Below are 24,968 nucleotides of genomic sequence, written 5' to 3'. Positions count from 1 at the left end.
TGTAGACAACATATATACAGGTCTTGTTTTGGTATCCATTAAGCCAGTCTATGTCTTTTGGTTGGAGCATTTAATCCATTTACATTTAAGGTAATTATTGATATGTATGTTCCTATTACCATTTTCTTAATTGTTTTGTGTTTATTTTGTAGGTCTTTTCCTTTGCTTGTATTTCCTGTCTAGAGAAGTTCCATTAGCATTTGTTGTAAAGCTGGTTTGGTGGTGCTGAATTCTCTTAACTTTTGCTTTCCTATAAACCTTTGATTTCTCTGTTGAATCTGAATGAGATCCTTGCTGGGTAGAGTAATCTTGGTTGTAGGTTTTTCCCTTTCATCACTTTAAATATGTCTTCCACTCCCTTCTGGTTTGCAGAGTTTCTGCTGAAAGATCAGCTGTTAACCTTATGGGGATTCCCTTGTATATTATTTGTTGCTTTTCCCTTGGTGCCTTTAGTATTTTTTCTTTGTATTTAATTTTTGAAAGTTTGATTAATATGTGTCTTGGTGTGTATCTCCTTGGATTTATCATATATGGGACTCTCTGCGCTTCCTGGAGTTGATTGACTATTTCCTTTCCCATACTAGGGAAGTTTCAACTATGATCTCTTCAAATATTTCTCAGTCCCTTTCTTTTTCTCTTCGTCTTCTGGGACACCTATAGTTCAAAATTCGTGTGTTTAACCTTGTCCCAGAGGTGTCTGAGACTGTCCTCAATTCTTTTCATTCTTTTTTCTTTATTCTGCTCTGCAGTAGTTATTTCCACTATTTTATCTTCCAGGTCACTTATCCGTTCTTCTGCCCCTGTTTTTCTGCTTTTGATTCCTTCTAGAGAATTTTAAATGTCATTTATTTTGGTGTTCATCATTGTTTGTTTGATCTTTAGTTCTTCTAATTCGTTGTTAAATGTTTCTTGTATTTTCTCCATTCTATTTCCAAGATTTTGGATCATTTTTACTCTCATTACTCTGAATTCTTTTTCAGGTAGCCTGCCTATTTCCTCTTCATTTGTTTGGTCTGGTAGGTTTTTACCTTGCTCCTTCATCTGCTGTGTGTTTCTGTGTTTTCTCATTTTGCTTAACTTACTGTGTGTGGGCTCTCCTTTTCGCAGGCTGCATGTTTGTAGTTCCCGTTGTTTTTGGTGTCTGTCCCCAGTGGCTACGGTTGGTTCAGTGGATTGTGTAGGCTTCCTGGTGGAGGGGACTAGTACCTGTGTTCTGGTGGATGAGGCTGGATCTTGTCTTTCTGGTGGGCTGGACCGCATCTGGTTGTGTTTTGGGATGTCTGTTACCTTATTATGATTTTAGGCAGCCTCTCTGATAATGGGTGGGGTTGTGTTTCTGTCTTGCTAGCTTGGCATGGGGTGTTCAGCACTGGAACTTGCTGGTTGTTGAGTGGAGCTGGGTCATAGCTTTGAGATGGAAATCTCTGGGAGAGCTTTTGCCATTTGATATTACTTGAGGCTGGGAGGTCTCTGGTGGACCAATGTCCTGAACTTGGCTCTCCCACCTCAGAGGCACAGGTCTGACACCTGGCCAGAGCACCAAGACCCTATCAGCCACATGGCTTGGTCAGCTCTCCTGTCTCAGAGTTGCCTGAGGGCCAGGCATCCTGTCGGGGGCTCCTCTCCTCGGATCATGGAGACGCCTGTGGGCGGCCTACTGTCAGGGGCTTCCCAGTCAGGTGCAGTCACCTGAGGGCTGGGTGTTGGGTCTGAGTCATACAGTGCGCTGGGCGCTCGCCTTCTCTGCTCCTGAGTGCAGCATCGGGGGTTCGGCAGGTGTCTGAGGCCCAGGTCATGGCTTCCACCCAGGTTTACATCTAGCCCACAGGTTTACATCTGGGCTCCATGGTTACGACTTGGGGGGTTTACGTCTGAGGGTTTACTTCCGAATCCCAGTTTTACATCTGGGCCCGGTTTACCACCTGGGGGGTTTATGTCTGGGGGTTTTGCGTCTGGACCCCAGGTTTACGTCTCAAGATAGCTTTAATAGCTGACATTTATATAGCTCTTGCCTTTTGCCAGCCACTGTAATATGTGTTTTGCATATAGTAACTTGCCTAACTCCTACAGTACTCTATAAGATATATACTGTTATTATTCTCATTTTAGAAATAGGCTGCTTAAGAATAGAGAGGTTAAGTAATTTGACCAGGATCACAGCTAGTAAGTGGTGGAACTGAGTTTCAAATGCAGGCAGTTTGGCTCCAGGACCAGTTAAGAATGATTGAATGAACCTGGTTCCCATTTACCCATGTCTGCACACAGATGTTCATACACTAAATGTCACTAATTTTCCAGGCATTACTTTTTAATTTTTTTTTTCTAGTTGTAATGGATTTTCCTTCTTCCCCTCCCCTCTGATTATCCATTTAGGAAACTTTTATCGGTCTTATGGCCAAGTACTAATCTAGGCACTGGCAATATAGAAATAAAAGTTAGTCTCCATTGCCAAGAAACTGAGTCTAATGGGAGAAGATGTAGAGGATAACAGTCAATAATAATAGGATGTGGTAAGTGCTATGATTGAAGATGCCTAGAGGGAGCGCACTTAGCCTAGCCAGAAGAGGGTAACTCCTGACCTGAATTTTTTTTTTTTTTTTTTTGCGGTACGTGGGCCTCTCACTGTTGTGGCCTCTCCCGTTGCGGAGCACAGGCTCTGGACACGGAGGCACAGCGGCCATGGCTCACAGGCCTAGCCGCTCCATGGCATGTGGGATCTTCCCGGACTGGGGCATGAACACTTGTCCCCTACATCGGCAGGCGGACTCTCAACCACTGCGCCACCAGGGAAGCCCCTGACCTGAATTTTGATGGATTAGGATTTAGCCAAGGATAGGAATCCCAGCCTTCTTTCATTTGTCTTCACTATCTCTCTTTTTTTCTCTTTATGTAGAATGGAGTGCAGTTGTTTTTTCAGAACCTTCAGAGTTATCATTTTATGTTTCTGCCTGATTCCATTGTTCCTTCTCTCTTCTTCTTTGTCACGTTTTACTTGCCAACCTCCTCACTATGTTTTCCACCACACTTTGTGTCTTTTTTCTTTCTTATTTTTTTCTTAGTTTATTTCTTTAGTCCTCCCTAGAAACTCTGTCTTATCTAATATAGTAGAGACTTAAATTTACTTTTCTTTAGCCCCCTTTCTTCCTGTCTAGCAAGATGGCCAGTAAATATATAAGACTCATGGTCAGTAGTATTTAACCTCTCTGTGCCACAGTTTCCTCACCTTTAAAATGGGCACACTAGTAGTGACTACCTCATTAGGTTGTTTAGAGGATAAAGTGAGTTAATGCCTGTAAAACTTAGAAGAGTGCCTGGAATATAAATAAAAAAGGCAGACAGTCAATAAAAGCTTGGGACTCCTATCTTCCTTGGCTAAGTCCTATTTTTGTCCAAATATTTGGCCCCTGACTTGCTGTTGTTTCTGCCTTAATTGTTCATCAGGGATCTGGTTTTACTTCAGTGTGCCCATTTTCTTTCCTTCTCCTTGGGGTTCTCCTTTGCTAGTCTAGGTGCTTACAGTTCTGATTTCCTTTTTGTGGTGGACAGTAACTTGGGAGGTTGTCAGGAAGACAAGGCATTGTTATCATCCATGTTTCATGACATATTAGTAGGGATTTATAATAATAAAATAGGTTTTTGTTTCATATAGCAACAGGGTTCATTAAAAAATTAAAATCCTTTCCCCATTATTATAGTTATGCATATTTATTTTAAAAGATAAAAATAGTACAGAAATATAAAACTTAAAAGTGAAATATGCATTCCCTAAATATTTATTGGGTGCCTACTATGCGATAAGATACTGTTAGGTGCTGGAACATAATTGCTGTTAATAGTTTGGTGTATATGCTTACAGTTATTTTTAAAGGTCTTTGTAATCATATAAGTAACAATATTTACTAAAATAAAACCATACTTAAAATTACTCTTTTGTTTCTTTTCATCACCAAATAATATATTTTAGGTGATTTTCATGTTAGCATATAAAGATTCACCAATTCTTTTAAACTACCGGATAGTATTCTTTTGAATGGATATACTATAATTTAATTAATAAAACTCCTATTGATGGATTCCTGATAGTTTTCAATTCCTTATTATTATAAGCAGTGATGCAATGAAAATCCTCTTACATATATATTTTTGGCATATGTATTTCTGGATAATAAATTTCTAGAAGTGGAGTTGCTGGATCAAATGGTATATTAATTTAGAATCTTAATAAATTAAAAAAGATTGCTCGTTTAAACATCAACCTTCTTGTCTGTTTCCCCATACTTTTATCAACATTAGGTGTTATTATTCTTTATACTGTCTGCCAGTCTAATTGGTGAATATGTTTCATTGTTTTAATTTGCATTGAAAAATTATTGAGATAGGGCTTTCTTTAATATCTTTATTGGCTAGTTGTATTTTATATGTTTTGACCTGTACTATGTTCATGTCATTGGCCCAATTTTCTGTTGGATTGTTCTTTATTTTATTGCTTAGTAAGATCTTGGTATATTAGGTAAAATAGCCCTGTCATATGTTGGAAAAATTTTTTTTGCTTGTTTTTTAATATAGTACCTTACTTCATAGAAGTTTTTAATTTATAGGTAGTTATATTTCTTATTCTTTCTTATAACATCTTGGTTTTGTTTCATGCTTAGGAATTCCTTTCCCAACAAGAATAATAAGAATCTGAAAGATTCTGTATATCAGTAATACTTTTTGAGTTTTATCATAATCAGGATTAATGATAGGGCTTCCCTGGTGGTGCAGTGGTTGAGAGTCCGCCTGCCGATGCAGGGGACACGGGTTCGTGCCCCGATCCAGGAAGATCCCACATGCCGCGGAGTGGCTGGGCCCGTGAGCCATGGCCGCTGAGCCTGCGCGTCCGGAGCCTGTGCTCCGCAACGGGAGAGGCCACAACAGTGAGAGGCCTGCGTACCGCAAAAAAAAAAGATTAATGATGTCTATCAGTGTTTGTTTCCTTTTTTCTTTTTCCTTTTCATTGTGTTCTTAGATTTTGGTCGCCAGTTTAGCATGTACAACTTCATCAAATAATTTGGCACCTTGGTGTATTATGATTTACTGTGTAGCAAATTAGAGTATAAAGTAGGAATGTCTTGGACCCTGCTTAACTGAGTATCAATTTATAAGTACTTATATTATGCTTGGTACTAATTAATAAGAGTGGTGACCAGCAGTCTGTTTGCCTGAGAGTCTAAGTTTAACCTGCTTTCCAGTGTAACTTTTAATAGTGTCCCTTTTCCCTACTGATTTTAAACAAACAAAACCAGCCAATTATTTTACCAGCAAAATAAGTTTATTTGGAATAGCAGAGATGTGTAGTTTGGGACAAGCAAAAAATGGTAAACTATAGGCATATCTGGAGGACGGATGAGAGGGCCTTGCTTTTATAGAGGAAAGGAGGAAATTGGGGAGGGCTGCAGGGGTTCTTCATTGGCTGCAGATGGCGGGCAGCTTGTCCTTGCTGGATCAGGAGGAAATCTTTCTTCCTGCTGGGGTCTGTAAGCTGCGGTGAATGATACATGTGTGAGAACTGCCCCTCCATGGCTTCCTGACTTCACTTTAAATGAGGTTTCCTTTATTCATTTCATATGACTCTCAGAAGTGCCTCAGTTCAGTTTAAAAAATTATAAGGATTATAAGGGGTAGTAGTTCACATTAGGATATTTTAATATTAAGGCTTCAGTTGTTTCTGTTAACATTATTCCTCCAGTACTTAGTAATACTTCATGTACTTTAGCTTTAAAAAATATCTCATTTCTATTATTTTCATGATGAACTTGTTGCAAAGTTCATAGAGTTGCTTATGTGAGGTATTTCTAGAGCAGTGATGTTAGTGTATATCCTTTTAACCTTCATCCCACCATCCAGAATAATGCTTACTTTTTTGAAATTTTGGCTTTCATTAGTTTTTTTTGTTTTGTTTTGTTTTTTAATAAATTTATTTACTTATTTTTAGCTGCATTGTGTCTTCGTTGCTGTGTGCAGGCTTTCTCTAGTCGCGGTGAGCGGGGGCTACTCTTTGTTGCAGTGCGCAGGCTTCTCATTGCAGTAGCTTCTCTTGTTGTGGAACGCGGGCTTCAGTAGTTGTTGCATGTGGGCTCAGTAGTTGTGGCTCACGGGCTCTAGAGCACAGGCTCAGTAGTTATGGCACATGGGCTTAGTTGCTCCGCGGCATGTGGGATCTTCCCGGACCAGGGCTCGAACCCATGTCCCCTGCATTGGCAGGTGGATTCTTAACCACTGCGCTATCAGGGAAGTCCCAATACTTACTTTTTGAATAAAATGTCCCTCATGATTCTTGTTTATCCGGTATCATCCTAAATATGGTGAAGCATTTGTCTGTGTGTATGCATATAGTTTGTTTATATTTTACTAAATATGTGATAAAATCTTTTCGGATGGATATGACCAAATTTTTTAACCTTGCCAGATAAACCTTTATTTATCATATTAATTTTTGGTGTTGAATATATCCACTGATACATGAATGAGTTTATGATTGGATCATGGGATTTGTAGCATGCTAAGTAAAACTGTTCTTAACACAGATCCCAATGTGATTCACTTAATGCCAATCCCTACTATACTGTAACAGCATTGATTAAACCTTAGTACTGGGCTTCCCTGGTGGCGCAGTGGTTGAGAGTCTGCCTGCCGATGCAGGGGAGACGGGTTCGTGCCCCGGTATGGGAAGATCCCACATGCCACGGAGCTGCTGGGCCCGTGAGCCATGGCCGCTGAGCCTGTGCGTCTGGAGCCTGTGCTCTGCAACGGGAGAGGCCACAACAGTGAGAGGCCCGCATATTGCAAAAAAACAAAACAAAACAAAAAAAACCTTAGTACTTGCCATCAGCCAGACAGATTTTTATCTAGCTTATTTCATCATTCAGACAATACTTCTCCAGCCTTTTCTTAGGTAGTACTGTGTCAGAGTCTTTGTTATAATGTAGGTGAATTGTGCCCATTACATCTCCTTTCTCTACCAACTGTTACCACTCAAAAAAGATTTATAGACCTTAGAATTACTCATTTTCACCACTGATTGTAAACTGTAACTCAACCTATCTTATTCTTTCTGAAACGATTACTTTACATCTTGGGATGTTTTATACAGTTGCCATTTTAAAAGACCAAATAGTTTCATCTTTCCTTAGTCAAAAATATCTTGTACTTATCAATATATCTTTAAAAAACCTTAAAAAGGTTTTTTAGATTTCTGGTTGTGTGTTTGTATCATATTATACATGTTTCTTGGTGTTATATATTGATATATATGTCTGACTCTTGTTTTTAGTATTTATCTCAGTAAATATTAATAACTATAGTAATAAAATAATTTAAATAATTTAAATAAAATATTAATTTCTGAGAATGTTCAACTGATGAATAAAGCACCATAAAAGAATTTCTAATCATGTTACCATTAGCTTTTAAATTTTCTCTCTTTGGGTAAAGATATTTATTTATAGGTATTTTCAATTTCATACTGTGTAAACTGTAGACAAGAATTTTCATAAAAACTTGTGATTTGAAAATATTTATTGAGGCACTAAAGATAAAATGTATTAATGAAATACTGTTATTTTTGCAATGGGTATAATAATTAAGCAAAAGTATTATTTGATTGTTCATTAGACACACAGTCATGTTTCTTGTTTTAAAATACATTAATATCTAATATAGTATGTAATATAATGTTTGTTCTTTTTGTATTTCTTCTGCAGAGAGTGATAATGAACTCTCGAGTGGAACAGGTGATGTGTCTAAGGATTGTCCTGAGAAGATACTATATTCTTGGGGAGAATTGCTAGGAAGATGGTAAACTTTTTTTTTTTATTGAAAATTTTATATTTACATAATTGATATTAATTTGCTTTATTAATTAAAATCTATGTGTTTACATATCTTAATCTTGAGATTACTTAGGCAGTCAATATAGATGGTCATCTAGGGGTTGAGCCTTCAACCACTCCAGTGTTTGGCAGTTGGAAAGATGAGTAGGAAAGATCATGCAAAGGAGTCCAAGAAAGATCCTTTGGAGGAAGAGAACCAAGGGTAGGAGGAGAACCAAGGTAGAAATCAAGTGAATTAAGACTATCAAGAAGGAGGAAGTGATCAACTGCTGATAGGTCAAGTCAGAGGAAGCCTGAGAATTTCATTGGGTCCAGCAATTTGAATGTCACTGGTTACTTGGACCAGAACCCCTCTGTGGAGAGGTAGGAATGAAAGCCTGATTGGACTATGTCTAAGAGGAAAGATAATCAGCAGTTATAGATAGATAGGTCTTCGGAGAAGTTTTGCTAGAAGGAGAGGATAAGAAATAGGGACATAATTAGGAAGTGGATGTGGGTTGAGAGATTATTCTGAAAATTAGGATGGCCGATATAGCCTGCACATTGTATGTTGTTGGAAATGATCTAGTAGGAAGAGAAAATTTGATAATGCCAGAGGAAGAGGACACAGTTGCAAGAGAAGTCGATGAATAGGCAAGAAGAGATGGACTTGTTGACTAGTGGAGGAGTTGTATTTAGAAGCGCAGAACATTCATTGTAACAGAAGGAAAGGTGGGGCATGGCTACAAAAGTAATAGCTGACTTAAGTGTACTTACTGTGTGTCGGGTGCTGTTCTAAGCACTTTAGATACCTTAGTTAATTATCATCATGACAACCCTCTGACCTAGGGATTATTATTATCTTCATTTTACAGATGAGAAAATGGAGGTGCAGCTATGTCAGGTAGCTAGTATAAAAATACACAACAGATAATGGCAGCAAATAGGTAACTTGCTCAAGATCCCATGGTCAATAAATAATTTGCCCATGATCATGCAACAAGTAAATGACAGGATTTGAATCTAGGCAGTCTGGCTCCAGAGCCAGAACTTTTTAACCAGTTGGACAGGCTGCCATTTCTATAATGTACATAGGTTTCTGGATTACTTTTTATAGGAGCATGTAGAAGTTTTAGCACAAGAGAGAATAAACTAGGAAAATTGATACCCTTCCCAGACTTCTCGTATGAGTTTAAAGAGAGATCATGAGAATGGCAGTATGGTGGACATAGATACGTATACATACAGACACATAGATAAATACCCAGTTCCTACCTTTGAGGTTCATAATCAAGAAGGGTGGGAATATACACTCATAACAGACCATTTTAACAAAATAACTGAAACAATGAGGTTGTTTCAAATTTCTTAACCATTTTGTTAAGAAAATGGTTAAGAAATTTCTTTTTTATAAAGTGACAATCACTTGATTTTTTACCCAACTTAAAAAATTCATCTATTCTCTCTTAGGAATTGTATGCTGATTTAAATATGAATAGGAGATAATTCCTACCCCCAAAGAGTTTACCGTCTTATAGAGGCATATAGACATTTAAACAGATAATTGTGACATAATGGATAAATGCTTCTGTTAGCACTGAGGACCCAATGGAAATTTTCGAATGAACACAAAAGTAGAAAAAAAAATACAATAAATGTGATAAAGAAAATCCCCAACAAATATTTTAAAGGTGAAATTGCTATGATGCTTTTTATTATTTAGAAAGGTAATTTTGGAGTAGGAAGAAAGTATTAATAGAGAAGGTAGTTAGGATGTAATGCATGGGTTGATGAGGTCTATACCAAACTCACGGGTCTTTTGTATGGAGAGGAGTTCCAAACAGAGAAAGAATTCTGAAGTAGAGTTGATGGGATTTCTCAGCTATCATTCAGTGTACATTTTTTGCAGAAATAAAATACCATCTTTCTACATTATATTTTTAGTAGTGGACTTCAAGAAACTCATTGAAAGAATCTGAGGGAACTATTTTAAAGGACTAAGATAACTGATTTTTAGACCTTTATAAAACTTGCTGGATCTTTTACAATTCAAGTATGTATTTTTATTTTATTTGGCTTATTATTGCAGTTGTGTCATGACAATTCATATGAAAACAATAAAATTTGCCTGTTTGAGAGTTTATATCTATTACACAAGAATTGACAAAATTTTTAAATTGCTCTTGGAATATCTTTTTTAAACATTCATCTTTTTTAGAGCTTTTCAGTGAGTCTTAGGAATACTAGCTTAGGGACTTACATGAAGATATTTTTGTGATTTATTTAGGTAAAGCACCTTTTGGGGAAAACACTACATTTTGTGCTTTGGGGAGATTTTTATGAGGAGACAGCCTGTGTTCTCAAGGCACTTTTAAATAAAACATAGTTGAAAGTATTTTCAACTTATTATAAAACAACTAGATCACTCTATTAAAATAAAGTGAAGCTTTTATGGATAAAATCAGAATTCAGATAATGAAATACACTATTAGAAAGATATAAAGGAAGACTATTTAATACTAATTTGAAATAATCAGAAAAAAATAAGGATACTATGGAAAAGAAAATGGAAAACAGACTATAAAATGTTCAGTAGTGGAGGTCTTCATACAAGACTGGAGTTAAGGTGTCTTGATGAAAGAACTAAATAAAAAAAAATGAGGAAACAGGGATTGAGAGAGGAGAGGGAGAGGGTCAGGGAGAGAGGAAATGAGATGTTTGTGAAGGGAAGACTTGGAAACAAACTGAAGTTGTAGCAAGATTTCTTTTTCCTGAATATATTCAGAATGGTAATGCTGATGACTTATACATTAAATTATTTAAAGAATTTAAGGAATTGGGGCAGAATTATTTCTGGATAGCTTAAGAAAGCAGAGTGCTGATGCTGAACCCTTAGATGTAAGTCAGCTTTTGTGGCAGGAAGATTTTTCTAACCAAAAAAGATGAAGTGAACCTCTGAGGTAAAAATTGAGTATAGTTTATTATATATAAATAAAACCATCTTCAAACTATTCATTCTCTTTTATTAGACTTTCAGAAAGTCAGTATGCATTTAATAGGCACTTTGATTATATTTTTCATAGCTATACTTATTATCACAGTGGGAAAATGTGTTCTTAATCCATGGTTTCTCAACCTAGCTGAGCATCAGCAGACTTGACAGGGGGAAAAAAAAAATCTAAACTTGGGAAACATGAAGGATTTGAATCACTAAGCATGAACATCCATAGCTTCCTTCCTTTTCACATCAATATAATGTTCCACTTTTTTGACTAATGAAAAAACCCGGCAAAAACACATACAGATCAGATTAAAATATGTGTTCTTGATTTATCCAGTGACCTTTAATGTGTCTCTTTTCTTGAAACTTTTCTTCATGTAGCTTGTTTAACTTAAAGTAAGACCTAGGTTGACATATCTAGGTCTTATCATTAATAGTGGAAGGAGAAATGCCTAACTTTACTTGATGTTCTCCATCTTTTAGTTTCAGTTCTAGCTATTCTCTTTTCTGAGAAAACCTTTTAACATGGGTCAGGCTGCTGCCCTCACATTCTCATATCTTCTAACCACTTACTTCCACCTCCCCTCTATCAAAACTTTCCTAATTCCATCAGTGACCACTCAGTTTCATTCAATGGGTTTTCTTCTCATCTCTTGATTTCTCTGCTGTTTTTGTTAGAAATGATACCTTCCCTTTGAAATTCTCTTCTGGACAGCTTTAACAATAGAGAAAGTTCTTACATGCCCAGATAGTTTCAAGAAAAGATGCCTCTTTGAAGGTAACTAGATGAATATAAAACAGCTTTATGATGCTATTAGAATCAATGAGAATGTTTGCTTTTAAAAAAGCATTCTTTAGCTTAGCCTTAGTAGTTGATCATATTAATTTAGTTTCATAAACCTATTCATTTACCTAAAATGTATTGAAGACCTTTTATATGCCAGGCACTGTTCTAGGTGCTTGGGATATATAACTAAAGAAGACAGAGATTCCTGCCCTTGTGGAGTTTATATTCATGCATTAAAAACTGCCCGATTACTACTTGTTTAGTATATGTCTGGTTTATGTGTGACTTTTTGAATAATTTGATAACTATCTTGCTTCTAGTGCAGAGTTCGGCACCTGTCATAACTAGCCCATTTCCAAGTCTCTTGATAGCTGCAGTTAATGCTGTACGCTATTAAAGCAATGGCCATATATAGTTATATTTTTATTAGAAATATTGAAACAATGATTATTTCTATAGATTGTTCTTTTGTTTGGGTCTTCTCTGGTCATAGATGTATACTAGTAGCATTTAGCTTAGTATCCACTAGTATCTCTTAAGTACTAGGGTGCTATATGCAATATAATTACTGTGTCATTACAAGAATAATCAGTAAATTAAAGCTGTTAATCATGTTGTGTTATGAATGACATAGTTCTTTTTAAATGTCAGTCTGTAAAGATAAATAGTGCCTGGGTTTTTAAGAGAGGAGAAAAGACTTTTCTATTATACCCAGCCAAACAGATGGCTGAGGGTCAGCTAGAAGCTGAATGTTGGTTGAGTTGAATCATATTATGGTAAAATGTGTATTAGGGACTGTTGACTATTAACCTTAAGGTGTGTGTATGCATGAGTAGGAAGAGATATTCCAGATTCAAAATCTTATATAAATCATTATACAAAGTAATTTGAGCCAACATAACACTTAATCAAGCTGTTTGTCCTCTTCATTTTGTCTGCCGCATTGGAAGCATATCGTAGTAGGATGAGTGGATGTTAGGAGGTCATTGTAGAGGTTGTAGAGTGACTACAGTTGGTGGTAGTGGAAGTAGAAGTGCATGGATTTTGGACAGGTTGGGAAAATAAAATGCATTAGACTTCTTGATGGATTAGTAATGGATTATGGGACAGAGAGTAATGTCAACCATAACGCCTAGGTTTCTAATTTGGTTGGATTGTAGTGACAATCACTGAGGTAGGATACCCTGGAAAACGATGAGGTTTAGGGAGAAAGAATATGAGTTTAGATTTGAGCATGTTGATTTCTGGAGCTCAGAATACATGGGCATGGATGACAATGCCCAGAGACAAGAGATTGAAGAGAATTAGATCACTGAGGGAAACTGGAGAGATTAAAAGCTCAGAATACTTAAGAGGTTAATAGAGGAGAAGCAATCATCAGTGGGGTTTGTGGGTGGGAGGAAAAGAGAGTGCTTTGTTATTGAAGCCGAGGGAAACAAAGTGGTCAACAGTGAAAGGAGTGAAAAATGTCTTTTGAGTTTAGTGGCATAGAGAGGTCATGTATTGCTTAAGTGAAAACTGTTTCTAGGAGAGATAGAGAAGCCATGTTGAGTTGAGCTGAGGAATGAGTGTGAGGGGAAGAAATAGAGATTGAGTATACAGCGATCCTTTAGAGAAATTTGATGTGCAAGGTAGGAGACAGTATGATATCTAGAGTGTGATGTGGGGTGGAATAAAAGTTTCTTTTATAGGAGATATTTATTGGAATTTTAATAGCTGTAGATACACAGTGATGACCTTGATTTCTGTATAATATGTAATATATTTAATTAATTTGAATTCTTATATGATATTGTACATTATGGGACTCATAATTCAGCATATTTTGCATTTAATTTCATAGGAAATGAGCTTAGCCCTTTGCACACTGTTGTTTTTAGCTAACTCATTTCTTTTTTTACATTAAGAGTACAGAAACTTTCCTAGCCCTCAAACCACATACGTTTTTCCTATTCAAAAGTGTAATCAGAATCAAATAATAAATTACAAAAAAGATCCTTTTATGACTGATCCTGGCTCTCTTGTGGTGCAGTATTCTTTTGCTAATCTTAAATTCAGTTGGATAGTGAAGAAGAGGCAGTAGGAAGGAAATCCATGTGTCATACAGTTTACTCAGGTATAAGTCTTCTCAAGAATAGTTAATACTCTATCTACTTGACATATTTTATGGAACATATTTAGCTATGGTGTTCTTCCAAATTAACTAAATTTATATTTTAATTGAAGTCCATGAGAGAAATTTAAAGACCTGAAACGGTGTTTTTGGTGTATTATTATAAAAACATTCAAGACCGTTGTAAATATTTCAAACAGTATAGGAAAATAAAAGGAGTACTTTCTCTCAATTCCATTACATAGATATTTTGGAGTTTATTCTTCCATATTCTTTTCTATGCATGTCAAAAGCAGGTTTCAAAATAGTATGTGTTAGGGAGAGAGTGTGAGAGAGAGAATGTGTATTTTAAATAATACCATATATATACTATTTTGAAACCTGCTTTTTTCACTTAGCAGCATAATTATGTTAATGGTGTCGTAGCATGTTAAATCATGTAAGCTCTACCTCTTTTTACTTTGTTTTGCTTCAAGCCTGTCAGTATTATCAGCTTAGGTTCCCTAACTCAACAATATAAACGTTTTCCTTTATGAGGCTGAAAGAAAGCAGAATGGTCATGAATTTGATGGTTTATTAAAGATATTAATGAGATGAGTTTACTTGAACTTTCGAGTTATGGAACTTATTACAGTTTTTCCAAGATAGCTGGACTATGAGAGGATGGGGAAAGCATGGAACATATTTTCAGATGAAGGGCATGCCAAAACTGAGGTCTGGCCTGGAGCTGGAAGAGTGTGTAAAGATAGAGAAGGAGGTAAAGTAGATGGGAGGCCAATTTTAGAAAATAGACATATGGTTTCTATGACTTTTCAGGCTTAAAACTTGAAACCAGAACCTGGGATGTTAGACCAAACCAGAGTACATCATTAAGGTTTGGAGTCCAGATGATTACACTAGGATCAGCTCTAAGAGATCAAAGGTGAGCAGCAAAGTAGAGATAAAGTCTGAACAAAAAGGCATAGAACATAGCTCCAGGTTCAAGCTAGGCATAGACTGGGAACTACAGTTCAGTTTCTTGTTCAGTTGGGCAGATTATCATAGTAGCATACCTACTATGTGATCATTGACTTCATGACAATGTATTTTTCATTGTTCCAATTCTAAACACCCTTGGAAATGGGTAAGGCTGATAAGTGTATGTTGCTGGGGAGTTGGATAGGTTGTATATGTTTTGGAGGAAAGGTCTAGATTCTTGCTTTAGGAAGCACTTTGGGTCAGGATGTAGAGGTATATAGTCAAGGTGTGATAGGCCCCTGATCTACTTTCAGCATTCCTTGCCCCCAACACTTACCATACACACATCATTAGCCAACTTGTCATACGTTCATCTCAGGGGATTCAGATGGCTCTTTTTATGCCTTGGAATGCTGCCTAGAAATATATAGTTAACATATTCATTATTATGAGTAGGTTCATAGGATGATTAAAAAGTAAATGAGAAGAAAGAACTTTCCTTGTGGGTGGAATAACATGGTTCACTAATAAAGAAGATGGAATCAAGAAAAAAAGTTGAAGACATTACTAAACTTAAGCACTACTATTATTATTTCATGCCCCTCCCTGCCATTTTTCTCCTGATCCAGTCTTGCACTTTTATATAAACTCATCAATATACTTTTCATAACAACAGCAGGTCAGCAGTGGTGAAGGGAGTATGAATGGTTTATTTTCTTGTTTTCTCAGGCACAATAATCTTGGTGCGCGACCAAAAGGGCTGTCTACTCTGGTGAAGAGTGGTGTTCCTGAAGCATTGAGGGCAGAGGTATGGCAATTATTAGCAGGCTGCCATGACAACCAGGCAATGCTGGATAGGTACCGACTTCTTATCACAAAGGTAGGAGATCTTTTCATATTATTCTCATGCAACAGTATATTAAGTAAATCCTGTTTTCATAGCTCCAGTAAGTCATAAATGCTTTGAACTTCTTTAAAAACTCTATTGTTGTTCAGTGAATAGTTGCCTTTTGTTCTAAACACTTGTTGGACAGTGATAAACAATGCACTGTAGTGATCTATGAACACTTAATGCCTTGGCTTTCATTTTTTTGTTCAGGTAACTTTATAACTGTTTACTAAGTTGGAATATACTTATATTTCAAGTACTCTCAATTAACCTTTCTTACTGTATGAGATTTATGTACAGTTGTACACAGTATAACTGTACTCTAGTATAATTTTAAAGTCAAATTAACGTAAAATGAAATTATAAGGCCTCCTATGCTTATGTAACCTTACACTTAAATGATGTGGATACTTGCCCATATCCTTATCCTGTCAGGAGCCTCTGGTTCCAATGTAAATTCCTTTGCTTATGCCCAAAAAATTGATTTTAGAGCACAGGTAAAGGTAATCCTCGATCCTAGGCTCTCTTCTTAGGTCTTATCTCCTAATTTCTTAATTACTCTAATAAATCATGGATTTTAACATAATGGTAACATTTTGTTTGTTTTATAGAAAATCTCTATTCATAAATAATTTTTTTGATAAGTAAGACTTTATTCCTCAGGCTATATCAACTTTTAAAATTCTTTAGCCCCTCTGATTCCTTCTTCCCTTCCTTACCTCTTTGCCGCCCTCCCTTTCACAAATATTTTCTGAGTGCCTAGTATATTCAGTCACTGCTAAATTCATTCGTTTTTTTTTAAAAAAAACCTTTATACCATTTTTTATGATTAGTATTTTCTATAGTGGAATGTGCAAGATGATCCATTGATGTTGGGAGCAGAGATGTCTAAAGTTCCATTTGCATTTTTTAAGTTACAAATGCAAAATGTTATTCAGCTATACTAATATTTGTTGTGCCGTGCTAGGTCCTTGGGTCTGATGGCCACTTGTCATGTGTAGTTCAGGAGTGACCTGGGGGAAGAAGGGATTTGCACACCTTGGAATGGAATAACAGTGGTGCTCACGCTCATATATTCGCTTTTAGAATACTCAGTTTTCTTGCAGTTTGCTTGTGTTAGATTAAGTGGATTTACAGGTTATCTAGTTTTAAATCTTCATAGGATAGATGGGTGGTTCATAAAGTCTGCTGTCCCAGGATGTTACATATCAAGATGTTTAAAAAAAATAAACACACTAATCTGTCCTTCAAGCAAAATTTAATGTTATGATAATGGATGACAAAGCAACTACTTTGGGAAATAAATTCATGTTATAGAGAAGGATGTTTGAAACATTTAGCAATTTAAACATTACTATGTGATTTTGTGACTGAAAACTACATGCCTGTGTTATTACAAAACTCTTACCATTTTCTTACTTTAAAATCTGGAATCAGAAATTTCAGGTATGTTTAAAACTTGTGAAAATGGTTGAAGAGAATTTGAGACTGATTGTTAAAAATATGAAAATACAACACCTTCTGGTTTATTTGTAAGAATACTTTGAGAAAATGAGTACTCTCCTAGCCAGATTTCAACAAAATGGTTGATGGGTAGGACTGAAAGAGATGATGTGCCTCTGCTTGGATCTATTGCTTTTTGTTATTATTTTCCAGATATGATCACAATTAAAACCATGAACCAAAAAACTGATTTTGGAAAGTTTTCAAATTGTCATTTCATAAACTGCTAAACAAACATATCAGAAGATGAGGAGCCATATTGTATGATTCTATTTATATGAGATGTTTGGAATAGACAAATATAGAGAGACAGAAAGTAGACTAATGTTTGCCAGGGGATGGGGAAGGGAGGAATTGGGAGTGACTGCTAACAGGTGTGGGGTTACTTTTTGGGGTGATGGAAATATTCTGGAATTAGAGGTGATGGTTGCACAACATTGTGAATATATTAAAAACCACTGAACTGCACGCTTTAAAATGGTGAATTTTATGTCATGTGAAGTTTATCTCAATAGAAAAATTACACAAAATAAAAAAATTTTAAATGGCCCATGTTCAATATTGAATAGTATTTTTGTAGTATTTTATTTAAGCAAATGTTTTTCATTTTTTAATTTTTCTCTACATTTCTATAGTATTTATATTAGTACAGTAGCACTTGTGAATAATAAAAATAAATAATAAATATACATATATTGGAAGTTTATGCTTAGACATTTTTATTGATGAGGATATCTGAGCAAAAATGTCCAGAGACCATGAACTCTTGGCGTCAAATCACTTTTGCACATAATTAAGCTGTATACCTTTAGTGGCTGCTCATGGCATAGCAGCAACTGTCATATTCCTTCCTCCACTAAGAGGCTTTGTTAATTCATACCTTTTAAGATTTCAGAATTTGGAAGAAAAATGAAAATAGTCTCCCAAAATGTTATTTATAAACTCCTGACAATACATATGTTCGTATATGTGATAAAAGCTTTGCCATATATACCAAGCAACATGGTAGTTTTGAATATACAATTTTTAGGAAAAAGTTTAAGATCAAGAGACAGAATGACATAAATGTTTTCATTGAATAAAATATTCCTGGACTGCTTTCACTGTGGGGTTCTGGCTGTGATTTACTTTCTGCCTGTGAAGACTGGAGGGAGGAAAAAAAGCCACATTATTTTCCTCTGGCAGTGGTGGGCAGATGCCTGGGCCTTGCCAGTTGTGAGATTTTGCATCTGCTTTGGGCGTTCCATTCTGAATCACATGCCTTCATTCTGTAGTTCCTTTTTCCTGCAGTTTCCTATCCTGAGTAGCAATAGCAACCTCCTCATTCTTTGGACTGTAGTTGTGGTGGCAAACCTGAAAGCTAGCAGTGATGTTCCCAGTCTCTTGGTCTTCCAGTGTGTAAGCGCCTAAGTCCTTGCATTAACTCCTTTTTGAAATACTTAGAGTGGGTTCTATGTCCCTGACTGAACCCTGTCTGATATACCTGGCATATGGTTGCCACCTTGTTGTCACAAGATGGCTGCTCTACATCAAGTGTTGTGTCCAGAAAAGAGAAGAGAAAAGACAAAGGCAGCCAGACTTGAGGCTAAGGGAACAGTCTTCCAGACTGCCAAGTCTGCCCAAGATTCTGACACCAGCTGCAAGTTTGGGGGTCCCCAGAACCATTCTCACTTCCTACCAGTTGGCTACAAATTTGGGGGTCCCCATAGACTTCCTCAGGCATGTAGCAAAGTGTTATACTTACAATTACAGTTCTTTTTTTTTAATAGCAAAAGGATGCAAATCAGATATAAATCAGAACCAGCCAAAGGAAGAAATACATTGGGCAGAATCTGGGACTGAGAGGGTTCCAAACAGGAAGCTTGCATTGTCCTCAGGGATATATTACCTTCCCAGCATCAGTCTGTAGTAGTACCTATCACCATCCCAGGCATTTCAACAAGCTTTGGTGTCCAGAGTTTTTACTGGGGTTTCATCATATGTATGTATGATTGATTGGATCATCGCCCACTTGGTTGAACTCAGTCTTTAGCCTTCTCTTGTTCCCTCCCCTGAGACTGGATCGATATCACCTGGCTCAACACCCCTATCCTTTAATTACATGGCTGGTCTTTCTGCGTTGGCCAGCTCCCATGCTTAGTCCTCTTATTAGCATAAATTTTCTAGGGCCCTTCCATGAGTCACCCAAAATGTAAGCATAAACTGTCAGATGTGGTTGGAGGGGCCCACCATGAATAACAAAGATGTCCCTGTCATTTGGGAAATTCCAAGCTTTTAGAAGTTACGTCCCATGAGCCTGGACCTTCCATGAGCCTGAACCTTCCAAGAGCCTAGACTTCTTTTTGCCAGAACCAGGTCTGTCACTCTTTTAAAGATTTTTTCCTTAAGCCCCAAACAGCAGCTTCCACATAATCTCCTTGATCAGGATTCTGTTACATGGCTATCTCCATAGAAAGCTGGGAAATATTTTTTTAAGGTGGTACATTGCTGCTCCTCTTCATCCACTGAAATACGAGTTTATTAATAAGGAAGAAAGAGAATAGACACTAGGTAGACAGTTACCTTTCTCTGCCGCAGCTGCCTTGTTAGTAGAGACAGAAGTTGAGATCTGTTGTGCAATAATTTATTATGAAAAGCGTGTAAGCCTAGTAGTTTATTTATTTTAGGACAGCAAATGTTTACTAATCGCCATTTGAGATTGACTAATAATGTACAATTTAAGATACTATAATAAATATTTCCAACTCTGCTTTATAAGTCAATGACCACATAAAATTTTTAATGTTATTTCTATCATTAACAGTGCAGTTTATCAAAAACATTTTCTTACAAACAGTGTAGAAATGTGTGGCTCTGATCTTGTGCCTTTATTCAGGCTCTCAAGTCATAACATTTCTGTGAGAGAAAGTACAGTGGTATATTTAATTTCATTGTCTTCCTTGCTTCATAGCCAAACGTAATAAAAATAAGATGAATGATGTCAGTATTTAAAAAATAATTTTGTTCTTCCTCTATGCTTACGGGTAGAAATAAGACAGCAAGTGCTTGTAGCCAAGAGCATTAAGAATGCACTTTGGTGGTGAATGCATATGAGCTTAGGAGCTGCTCAGGAGAAAGAACATAAACACCCAGAGGATTTTCAGTAAGAAGTGCCTGCATATTTGGCACTTTCTGGTCCAGAGCTGGTAATATTTTCTTTTGGTCCAGTTAATTTTTCCTCTCTTATTAAGGGAACGGCAAGATTTCAAGGTCAGTTAATAAAATGGTTCAGCTTGAGCATATAAACTTGCTAAAGACCTCCCAAAGACATCAGATTGTATAGGGAAGAAGGAATATGAAGTATTTATAGAAAACCTACTAAGATTTGGCTTCCATGAGAAAGTAGTCTGTTTATCTTTAAATCCTATGGTATAGTGCAGTAATCCACAATTTGAAAAAACAAATCACATTCTGAAGCATCCTTTTCAGGTTAGATGGCATATAGCAGGCTGGATCCAGCCTGTCATATGCTTTGTGTAATCATCAATACAATACATTAAAGAATAATATACATTTCTGGCTCAAGCTTGTACTTTCTGTTTTGCCATAGACATACTACTCTTTATTACTTACTCTCTGTTCTTCATACGTTGTAATACCTGACCAGCCCTCAAATATATTTGATTTTGTGACTCCATTATATTAGCATATCGACCATTGCCTCAGGGGAGGGAGCTGTCACAGTGTGCTTTTAGTTGTTTAAGGTCTACTTCACCAGTAGACCCTAAACTCCAGGGGAGCAAGGACCACAACTGTTTTACTCTTTGTGGATACCCTGTGTCTGGTATAGGGCCTGGCATGTACTGGATGAGCAGTAAAATTTGTTTTTGTCCCTCTCACGAGGGACCCAAGGTCATTTGTTGACTTATTCATATAGTCATTTATTCTTTTCTATTTTCTTCCCCTAAATTGTAAGCCTTACATTGTGTTGTGGATAAAGCTGGTAAAGTGTGAAGCACAGTGTCTTTTCCCAGGAATTTTATCATCTAGTTGGGGAGAGCACAGCAATGGGTTAATTTGAGCAGCAGGTCCTGGTGTGCTAGCCTATGTTGTTTTTGCCAGGGAGTAGGTAGGAGCCACTCAGAATTACTGGCATAGAGAGTTTTGCAATGGCCAGTGGGGCATGTAGATTGAGCCACCCTGGATCTTAGTAGGTCAAGACTAGAGAGTAATATTGAACAGAGAAGAGGGCTGGGGTTACAGTGTGGAACAGTCACTCTCTCTGGCCTTGTTGTTTTTGTAGTGTAATCTATGGAAAATAAAACTTTGCAAATCTTTTTGACCGATAGGGAAAGACTCTAGGGACCAAAGGTTTAAAAAGGATGAAACACTCTAGACTGGATTTAAGATGAAGCAGGACAGGAGCTGCAGGCTAACTGGTAATCTTAATCTGGAGCTGAGGACCAAGCAGGACCAGCCAAAAGAGCTGATCCATCTAAATAATGGAGAAATTATTTGATCCCACTGGCAGCATCAAGGAGCTTTTAGGCACAACTTGCCTTGGTGAAGGCTGCAGCTCCACTTTGGGAGGAAATGTTGGTGCTCACTCTGGAGGGAGACTGTGGGTTCAGATTTCAAGCTCTGCTGGTTAGTAGCTTGTGACCTTGGGCAAGTCCCTTAATTATCCTTAGTCTCAATTCCCTCATTTGTAAAATGGGCTTAATAATACATATCGTACAGAATTGTTGTGAGGATTGAATAAGATAATTCATGTAAAGCACTCAGAGCATGCCTAATATATGGTAAGCACTCATTAGTGATAGGGGATGGGGAAAATTATAAAGCAGTATATGCTTCAATGTTAAATGAGTGGCACAGAAAAGAACTTTAGGAAATGTGGAGATTACGATGGGTTCTTGATGTCTGTGCAAGTTTCAGGACACCCATCTGAGAAATAAAGAGAAAGAAGAAAAACAAGATATGTGTAACACTCTGTTATGTACTTGTGCCACTAATTCATTCTTTCATTTATTAAACATTAAGGTGTCTTCTGTGTTAAAAGTAACACTGATATCCTCCCTTGTAGGAACGTACAGTCCAGTGTAGGAGGCAGTCTAGAAAGCAGAGAAATGGTGATGACATGGTTAAGTGCTGTGACAGAGATATGAACAAGGATAAGGGAGCACAGAGACTGGAGCAGCCAACTCTGCCCAGGAGCAAAGAACAGGAGGGTATGTTTAGTCTGAGGCAATGCCATTCCCAAAGACACAGAGTTGTGAAAGGTCCTGCCATGGTCAGAGGCTGTGGGAAGTTCAATATGACCCACGGGGACACTCTACACCATAAACTCTAAGTCAGCAAGGATTGTGTGTGGATTTTGCTCACCACTGTGATCTTACCACTCAACTAGGACTGCCCTCTAGCAGATGCTAGAAAACACTTGCTGAGAGAAGTAGTGGAGTGTGTGATGGGCATTATGTCTATTGCTTTCATATGCCCTTTCCATGTAGACCTGACAGCTTCAGTGATATAACTCCCATTTTTACCATCGGTGAGATAGGAGGTTCAGAGAGTTTGAGACGCACAGTTACTAAATAGCAGAGTCAGTATTTGAATCCACAAAGTAGAAAACTCTAAAATAGAAATGAAAGAGGGCATTCTTACATTTTGTGTTTTAAAGATCCTTTGGAAGGGAAAACTTTCTCTGTATTTTCCCCATCATTTAATCCTTAAGGGTAATAAAAGTTTAAAGAAATAAAATCAGTACTATCCCTTTTCTCTACTTTTGCTGTTCATTGTATGGAAATGAAATTTATAATTTACTTGAGGAATTATTCTGTTTATATCAAGAAACATGTAAACCTTCTAAATGATGGAAACGTTCTAAACAGTACTTTCTAGAATTAGTAATAGAAAAGTTGAAATCACCGACCTTCAAGCAGTCCCTTTTAAAGTGGGTCTTCACACCATCTGTCCTAAAGTGGACTTGGCAGCTTCAACCACTGTCTGCTGCTACATGATTTCTGCCAGAGGCTGAGGGCACCAACACGTTGATGAATCAGTGGCAGACTTGTACTGCGTATTTCTGAAAGTGTAAGTTCTTTATTGCTTATCATTGAGATTTCTTGTTATTTCTATTAAATTAGCATTCTTCATAATATTGAGGTGATCTGAAAGGACGATGGAAGGATTGTGACCTTGCTGCCCCTTATAGAAACAAACAGAATTTAAAGCTTCTAAACTTAGGATTAAATCTTAATTGCTGGCTTTAGGAGCCACTGAGTAATGATCACATTTTCACGCAGTATGAGCCACTTGACATAGGGAAGATTGTGTGTGTTTTAGGGAAACCTGAATTTTATGTAGCTTTACAGAACTGTATGTGTAATTTTAATTAACATGGCATGTGTGGTATAGTTTATCAAGTCTGCTGATACTGCTTATATAGTATAGGAAATATTAGACTATAATTCTATGCTTTTTTGTAGAAGTGACCTAATTGATAGCATTCATACTTTATACTTTGTTAAAATCAAAACAAGCTTTTAATTGATAAGCTTTCAGAAATACCATCATAACTCATTTCCTTCTCTCACTTGAATTTGTTTTTTTCCAAATGAATCTTCTTTTCAAGAAGTATATGTATATATGTGCACACACACATACATTTTCTTTTTAAAGGATTTAAGTTCTAGTGTTAGAATGACCTGGATTTGAGTCTTATACCTCCCATGTATTAACTTGTGATCTTGAGAAGTTATCCCAACTTTCTAAGCCTCAGTTTCATCATTTGTAAAGCAGGGATAATAATAGTACCTACTGTGATTGTTGTGGGAATTAAATAAAATGATAAAGTGCCTGGTACATAGTAAGTATTCAAGATATGAGTGCATGATATTAGTAATAATGGATATTGGTATCAGTGTATATTTCTACTTTAATATGTGTTTGACAACTTCTAGTCACATAATTTTCATGAGAGCATATGATGTGAACAATAGCTGAGAGAACTGAGAAGTGATCTTTTTAGAAGTACGAAAAGTCAGATTTGTCTTTTTCTAATTTTTTTTTCTGACTAGTGAATATCTTGGAATGTTTGCATCTTTAGGCTTGACTTTGTAATGATTATGTGAATTATTATTTCAGTGATTATGCATACTCAAGTATATCATAAAGTCAAATGATATTCTCTAAAAAATCACTCCTGATGCCTGTATGATCTAATCAAGACTGCAAGGCAGATATCAATCTCATTCACTTATTAATTCACTCATTTAGTAACTCTTTATTGAGCATCTTTTATGGGCCAGGCTCTGTGTAGTTTCTAGGCCTATGTAGACAGAACGGGCTCTCAACCTTGAGGAGCATGGCCTAGGGAAACCCAGGCCAGTACACAGATAGATCAAATATATGATGATACAGGTTATAACAGGTATCTTAATCAAGTGTGTGGAATACAAAAGAGGCAGTGACAGCTCTGCTTGGGTAAATCAGGGAAGACTTCATGGGGAAGTTAATGTTTGAGGTGGGAATTAAATATGTCTGAGCAAGATAGGAGAGGGAGTACAGTATAGGAGTGGCTTATGTAATGATTCAGCTGCCATTTCGTGACTTAGCTTGGATTATCCTGGAAGCCTTAGGAAGTGAATTCAATGTGCTCCTTCCTTCCCTCACTTCCACCTCAGTTGGCCAACCACATCCACTATTTATGGGTCAGTGCTTGTCCCCTGGTAAAATGGGAAGAACATAATAGAAGTTTATTCTTGTTATAATAAACATGTGAAGTGAAAAACCTCAGGAAATATATTAAAATGATATATTTAGTTGATTACCTAGGGTCGACATAATAGAATTTTAACAAGTAATTTTACAGTATCTATTTAATAAAT

At 36.8% G+C, this 24,968-nt stretch overlaps 1 protein-coding gene across 8 annotated transcripts in view; it reads left to right on the top strand.

The window, feature by feature from the left end:
* The window catches only part of RABGAP1L (RAB GTPase activating protein 1 like), a 797,484-nt gene that overhangs the window by 294,411 nt on the left and 478,105 nt on the right, over nt 1–24,968 (top strand). For all 8 annotated transcript variants that reach the window (XM_079939730.1, XM_079939723.1, XM_079939729.1 and 5 more), the window contains 2 exons: nt 7,743–7,836; nt 15,438–15,588. In XM_079939730.1, coding sequence (XP_079795856.1) covers nt 7,743–7,836; nt 15,438–15,588 — 245 coding nt within the window. The remainder of the gene's footprint in view (nt 1–7,742; nt 7,837–15,437; nt 15,589–24,968) is intronic.

Source organism: Stenella coeruleoalba (genome assembly GCF_951394435.1).
Source record: "Stenella coeruleoalba genome assembly, chromosome: 1".
Taxonomy (NCBI): Eukaryota; Metazoa; Chordata; class Mammalia; order Artiodactyla; family Delphinidae; genus Stenella; species Stenella coeruleoalba.
The sequence above is the reverse complement of the archived record's forward strand: the minus strand, read 5'-3'. Positions and strand labels throughout refer to the sequence as shown.